This window comes from Sinocyclocheilus grahami, unplaced genomic scaffold, assembly GCF_001515645.1.
Source record: "Sinocyclocheilus grahami isolate Dianchi unplaced genomic scaffold, SAMN03320097.WGS_v1.1 scaffold33.1, whole genome shotgun sequence".
Taxonomy (NCBI): Eukaryota; Metazoa; Chordata; class Actinopteri; order Cypriniformes; family Cyprinidae; genus Sinocyclocheilus; species Sinocyclocheilus grahami.
This window is the reverse complement of record NW_015505212.1, coordinates 27033-47041: the sequence shown is the minus strand read 5'-3', so window position 1 is coordinate 47041 and position 20009 is coordinate 27033. Positions and strand designations below refer to the sequence as shown.

The window sequence follows — 20009 nt, the reverse complement described above, 5'->3', positions numbered from 1 at the left end:
GGGGGGGGGGGGGTATTGTATTTACAATATATTTATAAATACAGTTACTCACTTGTGACTTTTACTGCCAATCTTCCTTTAAAAAAACATCATAAAAGCACCATAAAAGTAGTTTGAAGTCACTTTATGTTGCCTTTTGTCATTTTTCATAGCTTGGCAAAATAAATCACAGTCCACTTTCATTGTACGGCTCAAACAATCTTCAGATAATCAGCTTTTGTTTTCAGTAGAGGAAAGAAAATCAGATTAGCATACAAATTGGGAACGACATGATGGTGAGAAATGATTTTTGATTAATTTCTCCCTTTTCGTGTGAACAATCACTTGAATGCATTATGCTACCCTTGCTTTACCAAGTGAACGTCTCTTCCACCAAATCTTGGTAACATTATACAGTCCTCAAGCTTCTGTTAATCTATTCATGTCTCCCCAGCCGTCTGAACCCAACATCGCTACGCTGAAAACCAGCGCATGTTAATCTCTACAGGACACACGCCGTGTTTACTGGAATCCCGAAGCATAGATCCCTGTTTGCCAGGACGTATTTGAGCAAATGCCATTCTTAGTTTATCTATGGTTATTTGTGAAGACAACAAAGTGTGACCAAGAACAAGAAAAAGCGACCCACTATAGCTGCGCTGGCATTTGCTTTGGTTTAATAAGGTCAAACAGTAAGTGCCAGATACCGGCAGAAGCTCTGACTTCCTTCCGTCCCCGTTGAGTGCCGGCGTGTGAATTATTCCTTTCCTCCCGCTGATTTCCAGAACGGAATATGACAGCTCTCAGCCGTCTGAGAAGCACCCAAGTGTAGATTCTGTAAAATCCCTCAAGCAAACTTGAACATTGGAGATCGATGCACCATTCTGATTGCTTTTGCTCCACTGAGAGAATGAAAAAACCGGGCAGACACGAGGCAGCCGAAATGACAGCTTTGCACAGCGGTGCCGATGGTCTCATGGCTACTGGAAAAGAGCTCTGAGCAGAGACCGTATGCACTAATTCACTTATAGGTCAGACGCTTCAGGCAATCTGTGATTGTGATGTGACAGTAGTGTAGCCTTAACAGTCACACTACTGTCACGTCAGGTACACCTGTACTTCATAGCTGCTGTGGTATGATAGTGAACATTTGAGAGTCCTGGCATCTGGAGACTGTGTGAGATTCAGTGAAGTTCGGCACAGTGATATGAAAAGAAAAAAAGTTCATGTTTAGGGATAAAAAAGTGCCATTTTGAGAATGAAAATTCAATTTGAGAAAGCGTTAAGATAATAGTAGATTGAATCACGTTTCCACCATGGAATAAAAAAATTATTTCTCAGTTTGCATCTCACAAATTACATTTTTTTTCTCAGAACTCTCTTTACATCTCACAATTCTTTTTCTCTTAATTGAGTTTATATCTCAATTTTTGCATTGAGTGAAAAATAAAAATGTAATTGCGACTTTTTTATCTGATAATTCTGACACAATTCAATTCTCTGTTTTTTTTGTTTTTTTTTTGCAATTCTGTGCTTGCATCTTGAAATTCTGAGAAAAAAAGTGTGAATTGTGAGATTTAACCTCAGAATTCCTAGAAAAAACTCTGAATTATGAGATAAAAGTATATTTTAAAATATTCATATTTATATCTGCCTATTGAAGCACAGTAAGCTAATTTACAGACTATAGAAATGCAATTGAAAATGATGCAATTGTTACGCATTAAATTGATCAAAAAGTGACAGTAAATACATTTATAATGTTACAAAAAAAATTCAAATATTCAATTCAATTCAAGTTTATTTCTATAACGCTTTTCACCATACAAATCGTTGCAAAGCAACTTTACAGCAAATTAAGTTTCTACAATATTTAGCGGTAGCTTATCAGTGGTGACTGTCAGTTAACGTACATATGGCAGAAATGTACGGAAAAATCAATTAAAGACGTAATCAAACAGACGATGAACACTATTAACACCAATTATTATATGATGCAATCAAACTAATAACAAAATTTGATAGTTCTAATAAACACTGTTGTAATTCACATAATAAATAAAGATGTTCTATGAAATAATGAGTTCATGCTTAAAACAACACAAAATATCTGCCAATGGTGTCAGAAAAATACTTTTTTTTTTTTTCTTTTTTTTTTTTTAAGTTTATTTATTTTTCTGTCTCCATTGGCAGATATTTTGTCTTTTATATTAAGCTTAAACTCACTTCATTTAGATTTTTAAGAAAACAAGAATTAATATATTAAGTCATTTTGCTACTCAAGTAAATGTCTTTTGATTTAAGAATGTTGTGATATTTGTACTGGAAAACATTCAGTTTCATTCAATTCAAACTGCCACTTCTTTTAAAGGACATAGCTATATATATATATATATATATATATATAGGAGGAGACTGGATTTTTTTGTCACTATATTTATTTCCACCTGCTCTGACGCCTAGTTTAGCACCTGGGTTGTAATAGAGGATAAATGTCAAGAACCATGTACGCAGAGTGACACAACGTAATTTCAGTGTTGTCAACATGCCAAGTGTTTGTTCTGCCTAAGCGAGTCTTTGCTGTTCTCTAAAACGAGCACGCTGTTCTGCAGCTGCCGGCCTAACTGCCTATACTGAGCATGAAGCATTGCTGCTGGCAACACGCGCTCATGAAATACAGACACATGTCCACATTATGCAAATTACATGTTCTGAACACTAATCAATAATTCAAATGATTCTCTCTAAATTATAGAAACAATCGGCAAGCCGGGCGGCGACTGATGTTTCTTACGCATGACTTTCCATTAAAACTGCATTACAAGTTTGGCATTTGAAGGATGAAACGTCCGCCTTTATACGAATCACCCTTCCTTTAATTGCATTATTACAAGGGCAATATCGTCAGCTACGCCGATTTATAACATTCGACATGGTCTCCTTTACAAAAACAGACTTGTGACGGAGCTGAAATCACACATAAGGTGAAATTTGTGTTGTAGTCAAATGTTTAAAGCAATAGTTCACCCAAAAAATGGAATTAGCTGAAAATATACTCACTCTGAGGCCATCCAAGGTGTAGTTTGTTTCTTCATCAGAATTGGAGAAATGTAGCATTCCATCACTTGCTCACCAATGGATACTCTGCAGTGAATGGGTGCCGTCAGAATGAGAGTCCAAACAGCTGATAAAAGCCTCACAATAATCCACACCACTCCAGTCCATCAGTAAACGTCTTGTGAAATGAAAAACTGTGTGTGAAAATCTTGGATGGCCTGAGGTCGAGTACATTTTCAGCATTTTTTCATTTTTGGTGAACTGTTCCTTTAAGCAACATTACCAGACAGAAGGAAAGTTCACCAAGAAGAGTTCGATCAGACAGCATGGGCAGGCTGTTAGAGTTATCAACTAGCCTGACAGTTTGCAGATGAAGCTGGCTGTTTTGTCCACCACCCGCTGCAGCAAAGCGCTGATGGATCAAATCAGGACACTCACCATGACACCCCTGGACGAGCTGCAGACGATTAGGCTTTGCAGACCGGCTTCTATTCAGTCTTCTGATTAAGGTGCACAAAGAGACGCAAGTGCCTCTTTCTGACTTCAACGTCTTACAAATCCTGCTGAAGACATTATTGGTCTGTGTTTTATGCTAATTTGAACCAATATTTGGACCAAAAAGCAGTTGAAAGAATGTTTTATGGAAAAGGTATGAAAACATGGGATTTAATCAAATGCACAATACACCATGGTTCTGACCCCAAGGCGATTAGGGAAAAGAAAAAAAAAAAACCAAATGCAAAATAATGTCCCAGAGCTCTTGTAACTTATCAAAAATATGGTAACTAAATCAGAGTTTTAGAGTTACCTTCCAGGAAAACATTACCTCTGTATTAAAGGTACTAAACACAAACAGCTTTAACTCACACTCACAGGGTGTCATGACTAAGCAGAGTTTAACTACTTTATGGGCTTGAACAGTGCCGCCGTACATGCTAAAAGAAAGAAAAGAACCTTGAATCAAACAAAATCATATTTTCTTTAGTAACAAAAGCTGCGCACCGCCTGCCCTGCTATCATTACTGCTCAATCTGCAGCATCACAGCAAAGCACATTAGATTTTACAGGATTTTCATTGACATTAAAGTTCGTGCAAATAATATAAGATGCTTCGAACACTCTGAAGTAGATAAGAGCGGTATTTGTTAGTCTCCACAATGCCAGTGGTTGCCAGGACGTTGCTACGCCATCTCTGAATTGATGAAATTATATTTTACACAAAATGTCTGAATTGAATATGATGAGATAAAAATACAATAAATAGACTAAACATCATTGTTTTGTCTTTGCTGGCTGCAAACAAAACAGCGTAACCAGATTCACAAAAGAGTTACTGTTATGAAATGATTCTCTTAATGAATAATGAACAAAAAGAAGTTACCAATTCGAATTTGTCTAACCTAATTTTGGCCAGATTTATGCATGAATAAATGCATAAATAAATAAATGCATAAATGTGTATACACATAAATACACAAATGCGTTAATAAATTAATGAATGTGTACATTTATAAATATGAATTAATAAAATGCATACATGCACAACTGCATAATTAAATACATACATAAATGCATGCCAATATGGCAAGAAAAATCATATAAATACTCTTAATGTCTTGAACAAAATCTAAACTATGTTAAGACATACGTCTCATTAAAAGTCTTAATATATTATGCAATTGTGCTTTTGTGTAAATTTATATTTTTACCAAAAACCAAGACAAAAATACAGATTATGAAAATGAAATTTTGTTGTGCGTGCATTGATAGAATTGTCTACAATCATAGATTAGTACTTAGTGTTTATTTTCAGATAAGCTTGACTAAATCTGAACTGTTGCATTAAATGTTTAGTGAACCATATTTTGATGTTGTTGCACCTGTCCTTCAGGTTTGACGTTGGCATCATAGTTATTTTTGATCTACCTAATCTACTTCACCTTTATAGGTTAGGAAAATCACATGTCTCTCATCAAATCTTTTATGGGGGTGTCCACAATGTTCAGAGCCACATTTGGCCCTAGCAAAGAGATATGAAGATAACATTGTTTTTGACACTGAGGGGCGGCATATACGCTCCAGCAACAAGCAATCAATGCACAATTTATATCTCTTCCACAGACAGGTGTGGAGCAAAGCCCTCGCAGTGGGGAGAAAAAGACACGCAAATCAAGACACTCAAATTCACAAAGAAAACCAGCAGAGAAATAAACACTCAACACACAATCCATCTTCCCATGCTTCCCTATAAAACAGCATGATTATTCCCTGGACATGACAATACAAAAGCCTGCTTCATTAGGCATTCCCGAGCTGAACGAAAGCAGTTGTGATGTTTTGTGAAGGCCAGACAGCTGCGGCTTTTATTAGTGGACCTTGCTGTTTATATGGCACATTCTGATTACATGCACAGAAACCCAGCCTTCAGGGGGTGAAAGTGTTGGGGGGGAAAAAAACAGCTAAAGTCCCCTTGTAAAGCCGAGTCCTCTGAGTAATCTGTGTTGCCCTGGCTTGTAAAGTCTCTGGGCTGCAAGTAACACAGAGTTGTTACTAACATGACGATCAGGAGCCCTGCAACTCATCTACATAAATAAACAGCAGATGATGGCGCTGTCCTGAGCTGTATCAGAAAAATGTGAGGTCTTCATATTGAGACTAATATATATATATAATTATATATAGACATTATACAGTAACATTTCTCAATAAAGTTCTTAATATGAAATTTTGCTTCTTAGTAAATGTATATTTTTACTGGAAAACAAGACAAAAACACTGGTTAACATGTCATTATAAATTGCATACATATATTATTAAATAAACATCTACTCTTTGTTGGCTTGACAAAATTATATAAAATTATATAAAGACATTATACAGTAAAATTTCTGTCAATAAATGCCTTAATAATGAATGTTATACAATTTTGCTTTTCAGTAAATATTTATTTTTTTAATGAAAAACAAAACAATAATGTTTAAGATATCACAATAAATCAACCAATCTTAATATATTTTAATTAAATATAAATTATATACATTGCACTATAAAAAAAATTGTCATTAAATGTCTTAATGTTTTTTTTTTTCAGTAAATTTACGTTTTTACTGGAAAACAAGACAAAAGCACTGTTGCTTTGAGAAAAGAGTAAAAAATATCTCCATTTTATTCCCATAGATCACTCAAGAACTATCTAAATGTAAAATTCCCAAAATAATAATAATAAAAAAATCAATTTAATTCAAGATTTTGAATTCAATTATAGACATTACACTGTACAATTTATGTTATGAAATGTCTTAGCAATTTTGTTTTTCAGTAAACACAGTATATTTTTACTGGAAAGCCACTGGAAATACTGATTAAGATGTCATGATAAATGACAGATATAGTATTAATTAGACACATAATGTGCATTTTTGCTCTTCATTTTGTTGCTTTATTCCCAGAAAATCACGTCAGCTACTGAACTCATAAATGAACGTCCCGTTATAACCCCTGCAGAATAGACCAACTTAAACCAGAGATTTCATGCTGGTCTAGGCTGGTTTGATAGTTTAGTGTTGTGCTGGTCTAGCTAGCTGACCAGTCATGCAATTCAACCACAAACCTTGTTGCTAAAGCAGCTGACTCTGGTGACTTTTCCAGTAAATCAGCACCTAAAACACAAAATGCATGGTCTTTTCAAAAGCCATGTCATTCCTCTGATTATCTCTCTAAGATGAAATAACTGTTTCCTCTGTAGCCGTTCTGCTTCAGGCAAACAGATGTAACATTGAAAAATAGATGTCCTGAGACCATTAGAATAACATTTACTTCATAGAACGATCACTTAAAAGTCTTACTTTGGCAATAAGATGGCATAAACAGCATATGCGCAAGTCAGGCTTTGAAGAAGCAGGTTAGTTATCTCACGACGGCCCCTGTAGAAGCACAATCTTCATTAACATCAGTGCCAGTGTTCAGCGGCATGCTGGGATGCCCAGACTCTTGCGGCCCTGATGATTACACTAATTCAATTTCCTGGAAGGCAGCTATTCATTCAGATGTGCCGCTACATTTGGGAAAGCCGAGATGAACGGAAAATGTGCAGAATAATAAGAGATCCTTTCATAAAATTCTCAAAGTCGACGATGAAAATGACCTCTGAGGTCCTGGGAGAGAGACGCCGCAGAATGCCTGATTCTGAGAACAGAAAGGTTCTTCAAACGGACGGCCGTGTCTTTTGGGAGGACTTTCTGAGCGAGAACTCAACTAACCTCTCGCAGCAGGAGCCAAGCAAAACACGCCGAGGTCAAACACTCATCACAATCTTTAAAGCAGCAGTCAGAGTCGATGAATATTTCAAATGACTGGCATAAATACGCCTTGCTTTGAAAGCACAAGTTCAGCAGAAATAGTTCTCTGAAAATAATATAATAATTTAGTTAGCATAAAATACTGACCGGATAGAATGAAAACTATTACTAAGATGACTGCTATCAGCTATCTTACTTTTTAATATTTTTTATTAAGTAATATTAATATTAAAATATCAAGATTCTACAAAAGCTAAACAAAAATAAATTATTTAATTAATTAAAATTATATTAAGTAACTTTCACCATTCTTGATATTCAAACTACAAGATGTGAGACAACCAACTTATTATTATTATTACACTTTCTTGGTGCTTTTTTGTTTTTTTCATAGCTTGACAGTGTCTGTCCCCACTCACACTGTACGGAGAAGAACAGCTGCTTTTTATCTCCTTTTTGTATTCCCCTTATGAAAGAAATGCACAATGGTTTGAAATGACCTATTCCAGACCGATTCTGGACTTTTACCACATTGAACTCTATCTGGATGTGATTCACACCCCTCAACAACACTTCAACACATCCCAGGAATACAGCTTACCTTTGGAAACCAATAACCAATTTTCATAAAGGGTTTAATCTCTCATTCGACAAAACCTGGAAGACACAACATCCTGTTCCTGCACTTTCCCATAAGCTGCTTTATCTTTCTCCACAAGAAGCTGAAGGAAAGGGATTTCTCACATTCTCTCGCATTGGCAGAATGCAAATGCCGCTCTTCTCATGAATATGTACGATGGCACCAGCAAGAATAAATTCTTTCTTTTAACCTGACGGACGAACAGGCCATCTGAGTACGACAGGTCTTCTCATGCCGTTCGCCCTCTTGATCACGCGCCGGGAGTCCTTCAGTGATGCACTTCAGCTCCAATGGATCAAAAATACGCATGTGTACTGCAGCGAGAATTAAAGACGTGCTTCCTTTCAAGTGAGTGGATAAATCACTTCCTCTCAAACTCTCACGGCCTCTCTTTCTCATTTTCTGACTCTCAGTCAGTCCTTTATAATCTGGAACTAGACAATTCTCTGTTTTCTACACTCATTACAGTATTAAGAAATAAGGCAAAAAAGAAATAAGAATTGCATAGCAACCACCAAGAACACCCTAGCAATACCCTAGCAACTGCATGGCAACCATTATATTATTAAATTAATTAAAATCACAAATTAAATATGTAAAAATTAATGTAATAATTAAATGACAATATAATACATTATAAATATATAAATTATATATATTCCAGATACTCTAACATTACATATTATATAATATTAGAAAAGTATTACGAAATAAGACAAGAAATGCATACAAATTGCATAACAGCACCTTAGCAACCATTTAGAATAACCTAGCAACCACTTAGCAACACCCTTATATAAACCACCCAGAATACCCTTGCTATAGCAACACCTTAGTAACCAACAAGAGTACCCTTGTAACTGCTTAGCAACACCCTAGCAACCACCAAGAATAGCAACCACCCAGAACACTTTAGCAACCACAAAGCAACAACCTAGCAACCACCTAGGACACTAGGGCTGCACGATTAATCGAATGCGATTGTCATATGCATTTTGTTAGTAAAGCCGGTTCTGTAATCAGCAGGAAATCATCATTGCGCGATTATGAAATCGAAGAAATCGTTCGCGATAATGACAGCTGTTTGCATAGCTTCTCGGTGAACTACGGCTCTGTGAAGTAAATGCTGCTTCATCTGAAAGCATGTGAAAATACCACATTTAATAACATTTTTTTACTCCAAACTCACTTCATAATGTCAGTCGAGTGTTTGAAATAAATCCTTCTGTGAGATGATGTGGCTTCTTACACAGAATAAGGCACGCAACATATTTCATAGTATTTAAGCAGTGATAAAGGCATTGCATTATAAATATGCTTTATTTTAATGAAAATTATAATAATAAGAACTCAGATAAACCATATATTGCCATAGTCGTGTGTTTATTAGTCATGAATCAATGAAAGCAGTTGAATCTTCTGTTTATTCAGCAACAGCGATAGGCATTTCCTGGGTTTCTTCTGCGAGGCATATTTGGAGTTTCAGCGCGAGAGTGCCCTCTGGCCTTTGGATGGAGATTTACTGCTGATCACAGAACCGTGCTTCACTGAAAGATACGCATGACAATCGCAGCTTCTGTCGAATCGCGATCTCGATTCCATTTCGATTTATCGTGCAGCCCTATAGGACACCCTATCAACCATTTAGAATACCTTAGCAACACCCTAGCTACCTTTTATAAACACCCTAGCAACCATCAAGAATACTCTTGTAACTGCCTAGCAACGCCCGAGCAACCACCACAAATAGCAACCACCCAGAACACATCAGCAACTGTCACCCACCACGGAAAGCATAACACCCCAGCAACCACTAAGAACACCCTATTAACTGCCTAACAACCTTCCTAGCAACAATAGCAAGAAACTAAACCCTATTGTTAGGACAAGATTTGTTTAGCAACAATTTTTTACATTTATATTATCATTATTTCTTTTTCTTAGCTAATACATATGAATTATGCATTTATATCTAATCTAAATTGTCATGATCATTTCTATAACAATATCACACACTCCTAGTATTCAGAAACCTCTGGTAACAAAACTCCAGCCTACTATAATGCAGAAAAAGACGCATTCAAATTAAAAAGTGCATAAGAAAAATATGCATACAATACGTAAAGTAAGCACATGTGATGGTATTGTCCATAAAAACTTTCTTTTCTGTGATGAGACTATACATGCCATATTTTTTTCTGAATATTAAATAAAAGGCTTCCTTTTTTTGTGAGGAAAATGATCATTTTGGCACAAAAACCTAATTTCTTTATGACATTCGCCCAAAACTCATCGTAACCTCTTCCTCTTTAGCAAGCTGCGAGCGAGCACATATGATCCAGTGGCTTCGGCATCAGAAATGTGTACTGGCCCTGAAAAAACAGAGCGAACCCAACCCTGCCAAAACCACAATCACTACCACCGGCTCTCTGCAGACTTCAGATGCATGCAGAGCTGAACCCTGTCCGCTGTGCACATCCCTGCCAGCTTTTTAGCAAGATCGGAAATTAAATTTTAATGAGTGACATTTGGAATTGATGACATCATGAATGGAATTTACACACACACACACTCTCTATAAATCTGAAATGTCAGCAGGTCAGAATGTGACTATGTGCTTGTTTATTTGGGACTGTCCATCTGAAAAACACACACCAGGGAGATGGATGGGACACTCTGTCATGGATACAAGCACAGATGAGTGACAGCATCAAGGATGTCTGCTGGGAAATCTTATATCAACAGAGTCAAAGTTCATATCTAGAGCTTTAACACAAAAAAAACGACAAAAAAACCCAACAGCAAACCAGTAAAAATGACCAGTAAATATATTCTTAAATGTACTTGTGAAGCAAAATGGCTAAATATTAAGACTAGTTTTCAGGAATATATTCTGAGTTAAGTTTATTTATCTTACCCCAATTTGGCAAAGACACCCTATATATCTCACCTTGAACGATTCACCCCAGAACACACTACCAACAGCATAACAACAACCTAGCAACCACCAAGAACATCCTAGCAACCGCATACTGTAGCACCATATTAGAAACCACCAAAAACACTAACTGTCTAGTAGCCTTTTAGGAACCACATAGAACACTCTAGTAACCTTCAAACACTCTAGCAACCTTCAAACACCCTAGCAACCATCAAGAATACCCTAGCAACCGCATACTGTAGCACCACCCTAGCAACCACCAAAAACACCCTATTAATTGTCTAACAACCACCTAGAACACTCTAGCAATCTCCAACCACCAAGAACACCCTAACAACTGCATAGGAACACCCTAGCAACCACCGAGAACACCCTAACAACACCATACTGTAGCATCAACCAAAAACACCCTCTTAACTGCCTAGCAATGTTCTAGCAACCAACCAGAATACCCTAGCAACCTCCAAACACCCAGAACACCATAGCAACTGCATACTGTAGCAAAACCCTAGCAACCACCAAAAACACCCTATTAACTGCCTAGCAACCTTTTAGTCCAAGACAGTATAAAACATGCTTCAACAGTTAGAAGTTTTTTAGATATCTTTAGTGAAAAACAAAAATAACAGATTAAGATATTTGTATTAATTTATTAATTGAACAGTGTCCATTTTTTCTCTCTCGCTTTAGTGTTTGCATGTATAATCAACCCTATTTAATTCACTTCCTATTCAAGCTACTTATTATATTCTGTTATAAAGTAGCAGACTTTTCCCACCTTAAACAGACATCCTCTCAGTTCTCCAGCTCAGTTTGACACTAATGTGCTAAATGAATATCATTTAATGTGGCTGTAATCACCTCCATCAATTTGATTGCAGAGTCTAATAATGGCTTCGGTCAATGACTCATACGTGCTCTTTTATTTACTCCTCTCTCATATTTCTGCAGTATATAACCATATCTGACACGCCGCTCTGTAATGGGATACAGAATTATGCTATTAGACACCCCGGTGACCTGCGTGCCAGATTTTCTTCCAAATGTTTAATGGGTCATTCCTGTTATGCAGAACCTCTTGAAATCTGAATGAATATGTTTGTGCTGCAATTTAAGGAAGTTTTTTTTTTCAGAAAAAAGGCTTTACTGGACTTCCATAAAACAGCTACTCAAGCTCAGACACTACTTAGAGGATAATGTCATTAAGGAACCGACAATTAAATTAAATTAAATGATTAAAAATTACATGAGTGAGTGAGTGAGTGAGTGAGTGAGTGAGTGAGTGAGTGAGTGAGTGAGTGATTGAGTGATTGAGTGATTGAGTGATTGATTGATTGATTGATTGATTGATTGATTGATTGGACATTCATTCAATTCACCAGTCCAATACACAGTTTGCAAAATCTTATCAGTCTTTTTATATGAAACTAAATAAATGACAATAAACAGAAATGTATTGCACAAAAGTGGTAGGTGAATAGGATATCAGTTGTCATAAAACAGAGAAGAAAAATGTTAAATACATACTGTATGTAAAAATCTAAATTAATATATACAGCGTATATATATATATATATATATATATATATATACACATACACAGTATATATGAATTAAGAATAGTATTGCATATGTTTATGTAAAAAAAACAACTGCATACATGACAGGGACAAAATGATCTGCACAGAAGGAAGGATCCAAGTGCTTTGTTATTAACTGGTTTGTTTTCTTGTTAACCTTGAAGGCTGATTTTTGTAGTCCCAATCACGAATATTTCCAAGAGGACAGACAAATTAATTTAAAGATCACTGAGTTTTTAGCATTCTTGGGAGAGACACAAGGCCTTGTTGATTTGCAAGGTGGCAAAAGTTACAGAGATGTTTTCTTTAATTGACAACACCATTGGCCCAGTTATTAATGAGGCCAGTGCAGTATGTTGCGGCGAGATGGAAGACGGTGCCCCCACCCTAATTACAGCTCTAAGGTTCTTCTCAAAAAGCCTCTCAGCGGGATGATTAATTCTAATCACCAGTCCTTTCCTGCGCCCTCCGCGATGAGCTCATTACCACACCAATATGACTGCAAAGATCCAACATCCCGAGCTGAAAAGCTGAGAGTACAAGAGCCAATCAGAGCAATGGACCACATACTTAACCAGACAATTACTGGACTTCTTGAAGCGACTAGCAGATGGAACTCAAACTGTTTAATCAAAGGGAATGTGTTAAAAGTGACTCTAATTCGACTATGAACCAACGGGCGATTGAATGACATTTCTAATTGATGACAGACTATGTAAGGTGTAAATGTTTGATGACTGCAGTTTCCACAATTTTGACCACTGAAACTCTTTCAATGACACTCAGGTCCAACAGAAGCCAGCCTCACAATGGATCACTCACTGATCTGAAATCAGACACAGTTTTAGAGTGGTAATATGTCAATAATAAGTCAACGTTCCAAAACCTAGTGCACTGACTACCCGTCTACACAGATAGCTGCCATCCATCCGTCCACCTATCCATCCATCACTGTTTATCTATCAATCTGTCTCTCTCTCCGTCCATCCATCCATCCATCTATCCATCCATCTACCTATCTGTATATCTATACATATGAAAATTTCTCTGACTTCATCTGCCATCTTGGATGGAGTTTTTTAACTGAGCTTTGGTGCAATGCATTCTGGTATTGCCTTTACCACAAAGAACACATGCAATGTTTTATTATTTTGGCCAAAATGAGCTATCTGAAGAGGTTCCTACCTTTTGGTACAGCCTTCGAGATCACAGTATACTTATGACGCCTTAAAATGATGTCTGTTGTGTTTTGGAACACAAAGACTAACGCAGATTTGTTTGACTGTGCAAAGGCTTTTTGCAGAGACAGCTGTTGGTTGTTTAGCTCATTAAGACATCAAAAAGACCCACTAAAAAGGTCAGAGAACCAAAAAAAAAAATTTAACTTTCCTGACCCTTAAAATGAGGCCAAGTAACATGGTAACATCGAGCTCATCGTAACATTCCGACATGTATTAGGAAGTCATTTTCCGATTTCCTAACCAGCACACTCATACATCACACTTATCCTGCAGGTGCCATCAATCTGAACAATACATCACCTCAGTCGCTGCTTCAATGATGGCTGACACATAAGTAAATCAACAGAGAAGAGAACAGTAAACAACGGTTGGACGGACGTGTGTATCTCAAACCCATAAAGAGGGGAGTGTTGTAGTCTATTCAAAAAAAATTGCTGCTACCTGCAACGAGAGAGGAAACTTTCTAAAGGGCGCAAGAGCAGAGCTGACAGAGATAATGGTCTGACTCACACATCACATCACGACATGAGACGAGGAGAAAATCAGGCAATAAGGTCTTGTCATTTCTCTGGCTGTGCTCGGTTCATGTCTTGCACTTCAGGCATGACAGAGATGAAAAACGTGAAACCAGTCCTATGTTTTTTGGTCTCGCCCCAAACAAGAGGGTCTTCAGACCTGATTATTGAGCTTGCATCTTCATTTGAGCCCAATAGAGAAGACTCAACCTTACAGAATTTAAGGAAATATTAAGAGATTTAGCATAATGTCCCAGATGCACTTTTGCACTCCAAAAAGGACAAAATGCACCATCCAAGTATTATAAAAGTCATCCACATGACTTGAGAACTATACTGAAAGTCATCTGATTATGGGCCACTTTTATTGTGCTTTTGGTCAATTTTGGAGCTTGAAAATGTCCAGAGAAGAAAGAAAGAACAACATGAGCATAACATCATCAATTATCCCTTTAAGAGCTTCAAGATTTTCCCATTTGGGAAGATTCAACCATTCAGACTTCCAAGAAATACGAAGACATTTAGCAGAACGTCCCAGATGCAATTTTTTCCGACCACAAAACCAGTCATAAGAGTCAATTTTCAGAAATTGAGATGTATACATAATCTGAAAGTTGAATAAATAAGCTTTCTGTTGATGTATGGTTTGTTATGATAGGACAATATTTGGCCGAGATACAACTATTTGAAAATCTGGAATCTGAGGCTGCAAAAAAAACTAAATACTGAAGAAATCGCCTTTAAAAGTTGTCCAAATTAAGTTCTTAGCAATGTATATTACTAATCAAAAATTACGTTTTGATTTATTTACAGTACACTGTAAAAAGTGATTGTGATTTTAACAGTAAAAGACTGTAAAAATGCTACAGTAAAAACCGTAAGTTTCTATACTATATTCGGTGAATAAATGTAATTACATTTAATGTCATTTTACAGTAAAACAGAGAAGAGAACAGTAAACAACGGTTGGACGGACGTGTGTATCTCAAACCCATAAAGAGGGGAGTGTTGTAGTCTATTCAAAAAAAATTGCTGCTACCTGCAACGAGAGAGGAAACTTTCTAAAGGGCGCAAGAGCAGAGCTGACAGAGATAATGGTCTGACTCACACATCACATCACGACATGAGACGAGGAGAAAATCAGGCAATAAGGTCTTGTCATTTCTCTGGCTGTGCTCGGTTCATGTCTTGCACTTCAGGCATGACAGAGATGAAAAACGTGAAACCAGTCCTATGTTTTTTGGTCTCGCCCCAAACAAGAGGGTCTTCAGACCTGATTATTGAGCTTGCATCTTCATTTGAGCCCAATAGAGAAGACTCAACCTTACAGAATTTAAGGAAATATTAAGAGATTTAGCATAATGTCCCAGATGCACTTTTGCACTCCAAAAAGGACAAAATGCACCATCCAAGTATTATAAAAGTCATCCACATGACTTGAGAACTATACTGAAAGTCATCTGATTATGGGCCACTTTTATTGTGCTTTTGGTCAATTTTGGAGCTTGAAAATGTCCAGAGAAGAAAGAAAGAACAACATGAGCATAACATCATCAATTATCCCTTTAAGAGCTTCAAGATTTTCCCATTTGGGAAGATTCAACCATTCAGACTTCCAAGAAATACGAAGACATTTAGCAGAACGTCCCAGATGCAATTTTTTCCGACCACAAAACCAGTCATAAGAGTCAATTTTCAGAAATTGAGATGTATACATAATCTGAAAGTTGAATAAATAAGCTTTCTGTTGATGTATGGTTTGTTATGATAGGACAATATTTGGCCGAGATACAACTATTTGAAAATCTGGAATCTGAGGCTGCAAAAAAAACTAAATACTGAAGAAATCGCCTTTAAAAGTTGTCCAAATTAAGTTCTTAGCAATGTATATTACTAATCAAAAATTACGTTTTGATTTATTTACAGTACACTGTAAAAAGTGATTGTGATTTTAACAGTAAAAGACTGTAAAAATGCTACAGTAAAAACCGTAAGTTTCTATACTATATTCGGTGAATAAATGTAATTACATTTAATGTCATTTTACAGTAAAATACTGTTAGAAATACGGTTTTTGGAAGTGAAAAAGAAAAAGTCATTGTATAATTTACAGTGACAATCCGTAAATTGACACTCCCAGAATTCCCTGCATGACACTTCATATTTGATGTTTTTTGTTGTTAAAATAACATGTTTCTTCTTAGTTTTTTCTTATCAGTTGTGTACATTAGGGTTTAATCTTATATCTAATGTAGTTAAATTAATGTTTATTGAATTATTTCAGTATCATGTGTGTCACCATGATGGGGTTTAGTGTTCGTGGGAATGACACTGTGTGCACCTTCTATATATAAGTATTGCCCTCCTCAGCTCGTAGAAAAGCTGTTTGTGATGAACTTTGGTTCATCATGTGGCTTTCTCATCACTACCAGTTTTACAGTACATTACAATGGTTCAAAACAGATATTAGTACTCCGAAATACGGTATTTTATTGTGAATTTAAATTAAGTCTGTAAAACCTAAAATGTTGTTACCATATTTTTACGGTGAAGTTCTGGCAACCACAGTTGTCACAGATTTTTTTTTACAGTGTAGGAAATTTACAAAATATTTTCATGGAACATGATCTTTACTTAATATCCTAATGATTTTTGGTATAAAAGAAAAATCTATAATTTTGACCCATACAATGTTTTTTTGGCTATTGCTAAAAATATACCCAAGCGACCTAAGACTGGTTTTTAGCTCCAGGGTCACATATGACCACTTTTATGGTGCTTTTGGTCAATTGGAGTTAGAAAATGCCCACAGAAGAAAGTACAACATGAGCATAAAATCTTCAACTATCACTTTAAGAGATTCAAGATTTTCCAATTCTACCTGCATCACTGAACATTAAGATCTGGCAACCCATCTGATTTTACTTTCCTACGGTTTTTGGTCTCGCCTCAAACATGATGGGCTCCAATCCTGATTATTGAGCTTGCATCTTCATTTGAGTCCATTTGGGAAGATTCAACTATTCAGACTTCCTAGAAATACGAAGACATTTAGCAGAACATCCCAGAAGCTCTTTTCCATACAATAATAATGCATGAATACTATTTGGGCTCCAAAAGGACAATATGCACCGTTAAAGTATTATTAAAAAGCTATCTACATGACTTGAGCACTATATTAAAAATCTTCTGAAGTTATATTGGACCTTTTATGGTGCTCCTGGTCAATTTTGGAGCTTTAAAATGTCCAGGGAAGTACAAAATGAGCGTCAAAGAGATTCAACCATTCAGACTTCTTAGAAATGTGAAGACATTTAGCAGAATGTTCCAGATGCTCTTTTCCATAAAATAATAATAAATGGGGACAAACACTTTTAGGCTCCAAAAAGGACAATGCACCATTAAAGTACTATAAAAGTCATCCACATGACTTGAGCACTATATTTAAACTGCTCTAAAGCCGTATTGGACCTTTTATGGAACGTTTTTGTCATCCACAGAAGAAAGAAAGTACAACAGATTCTCCAATTCTGCTAGTATCACTGAATTTAAAGATCTGGCAACCCATCTGATTTCACTACAAGTCATCTGGCCTGAGGACGCTGGTGTCTAGCACTACAGCTCAGCAGGGTCAGTGAAGATCGTTGAGAAAGCAGAACTGACAAGCGAGTCCGTTTTGGCAAAAACTTGATTAGTCCTGCATCCACTGACTTTTTGCACCATTCTTAATTTTCGAACAGTCTCTGTTTTACGCTCTGCTGAGCTGCTGACTTCAGTGTGGGAATAACATTACCCTCAGAGGCAATACATTAAAAGCGACACAACGAAGGGGAAAAGCGCTTCCTCACAGCTGGGTGTAAGAGAGCTCAAGCAAACATGCTAAGCTTTGCAAGTCACAGCTGGTTTTTCTTAAATGTTTCTATTAAACATGGAGGAGTGGAGGAATGCAGGCATGGACACAGATGCTGTAATGTGGTTACAACAACACCAAACCCTGTCCTCTAATAGAGATGGAGGGAAGGTAGACCATTTTTGTGGCTAAGAAACAAATATTGCTAAAAGGAGGATGCAATGCCAAAAACTGAAATTCAGTTCTTATTAGAGACAAAAAGTTTGTACAACATACTGAATCTCATAAAAACTGCCATGGGTCTAGTTCAAAGTTCCCCCCCAAAAAAAAAAGACTGCTTTTATGCGTTGCAATACGATAGGGCATTGTTTTGATGCTTAAATCAGAAAGAAAAATTATTTTGCTTTTATTTATTTCATATATACACACACACACATATATATAATTTATTTATTTATTTTTTTTAGCTAGTTGCTAAGGCAACATTTCTCATTTTCATTTAGTTGAACTTGATGTACAAAAAAACTAAAACTGAAATAAAACTGAATAAACTATAAAAACCACAAACTAGTAAAAACGACAAAAAAACAACATTACAAAACTAACTAAAATTAAAATGAAAACAGAAAATATAAAAATACATATGATTCAAAATATTAATAAAAACAATAAAAGTGCCTCAGTGATACTAAAATAACCCTGATTTAAACACACATCTCCCAATTCTCAAAAGATTAAGCTCAAACAAATAAACAAATAAGGAAGGAAAATTTGGAGGAAATATCAATGAAAACTAATTGTAAAGTGTATTTTTATATTTTTTAGTATGATTTTGAAGTGAAAATTATTGCTTTGTGAGTCTTGCCAAAATATATATGATGCAGATTTTTTTTTCTCTAAGATCAACATATAGCCTCATAACAACTGGAAAGAGAGAAAAATGATGAATCGGTTTAAAACCCTCCCCTAGACAACAATGAGCTTACATGGAGAGCAAACGAAGATGCTAAAGTCTGCAAAAAGTCTCATTACAATCTCAAACCTCTCATCAAATTCTCCCAAGACCAAATATGAGCTGTTATCATACATTTTAAAGCTCTACTCTTACTTCTTACATTCTGCAAAGGAATTCTAGAAGTATCTGAGTCAGCCTGATACTTAAATGAAGCAAATGTCTCCTGAACTATGAAAGAACATCAAGACTTTTCTTTGACTCACTCTTTCTCTTAATTTACAATCCAGCCACGGCCATCAGGAAGGGCAGGATCCGGCTGGACACGGTGAACCGTGAGAAATGAATGCCAGCGTGGGTGGGAATACAGAGACAGTTTCACACTGTAGGAATACATTATTAACATCACCGGGTTTCATCAGGAAGCTCATTCTGAGGGACTCCACCACAGAATAAATAACAGACTGTTTTTCTCTGGGCGTCTGTCGTGTCCTGCATCCTCTCGCGCTCATATCACAGGATGACCGAGTCAGAGCAGACACGAGATGGCAGCGCCTCCGGGGATCCAAACATACTCTGTGAATCAGATCTAAAAATACTCTTAATTAATGAGCTCAATCTGATATCCGACTGATGCCAGTGTTCACGCATGAGCTGTGTTTGTAAGCTTTCATTCTCCCTCCACTGCTTCTGTTCAACCAAACTAGGTTACACAAGTTGCTACGGTTTTTGCAAACAAATACTGATTCATACTTGAAGCACTGATACAAACAAATCATTTTCTAAACAAGTATTTTGGGCTTTTTAAATTTATTTTTATTTTAACTAAACATTCTTTAATCAAGATACCCAAGAAGTAAAATCACATAAGATGTCAACTGTTGTCTTCCAAATAAATAAACATATATAATAAATGAATATATATATATATATATATATATATATATATATATATA

At 36.3% G+C, this 20009-nt stretch overlaps 1 protein-coding gene across 1 annotated transcript in view; it reads right to left on the bottom strand.

Moving 5' to 3' along the window:
- The window catches only part of LOC107580973 (metabotropic glutamate receptor 8-like), a 114126-nt gene that overhangs the window by 73718 nt on the left and 20399 nt on the right, over positions 1–20009 (bottom strand). The window contains exons 2-3 of the mRNA XM_016266581.1: positions 4060–4067; positions 3910–3971 (exon numbers count right to left, since the gene is read on the bottom strand). Of these exons, the coding sequence (XP_016122067.1) occupies positions 3910–3971; positions 4060–4067 (70 nt within the window). The remainder of the gene's footprint in view (positions 1–3909; positions 3972–4059; positions 4068–20009) is intronic.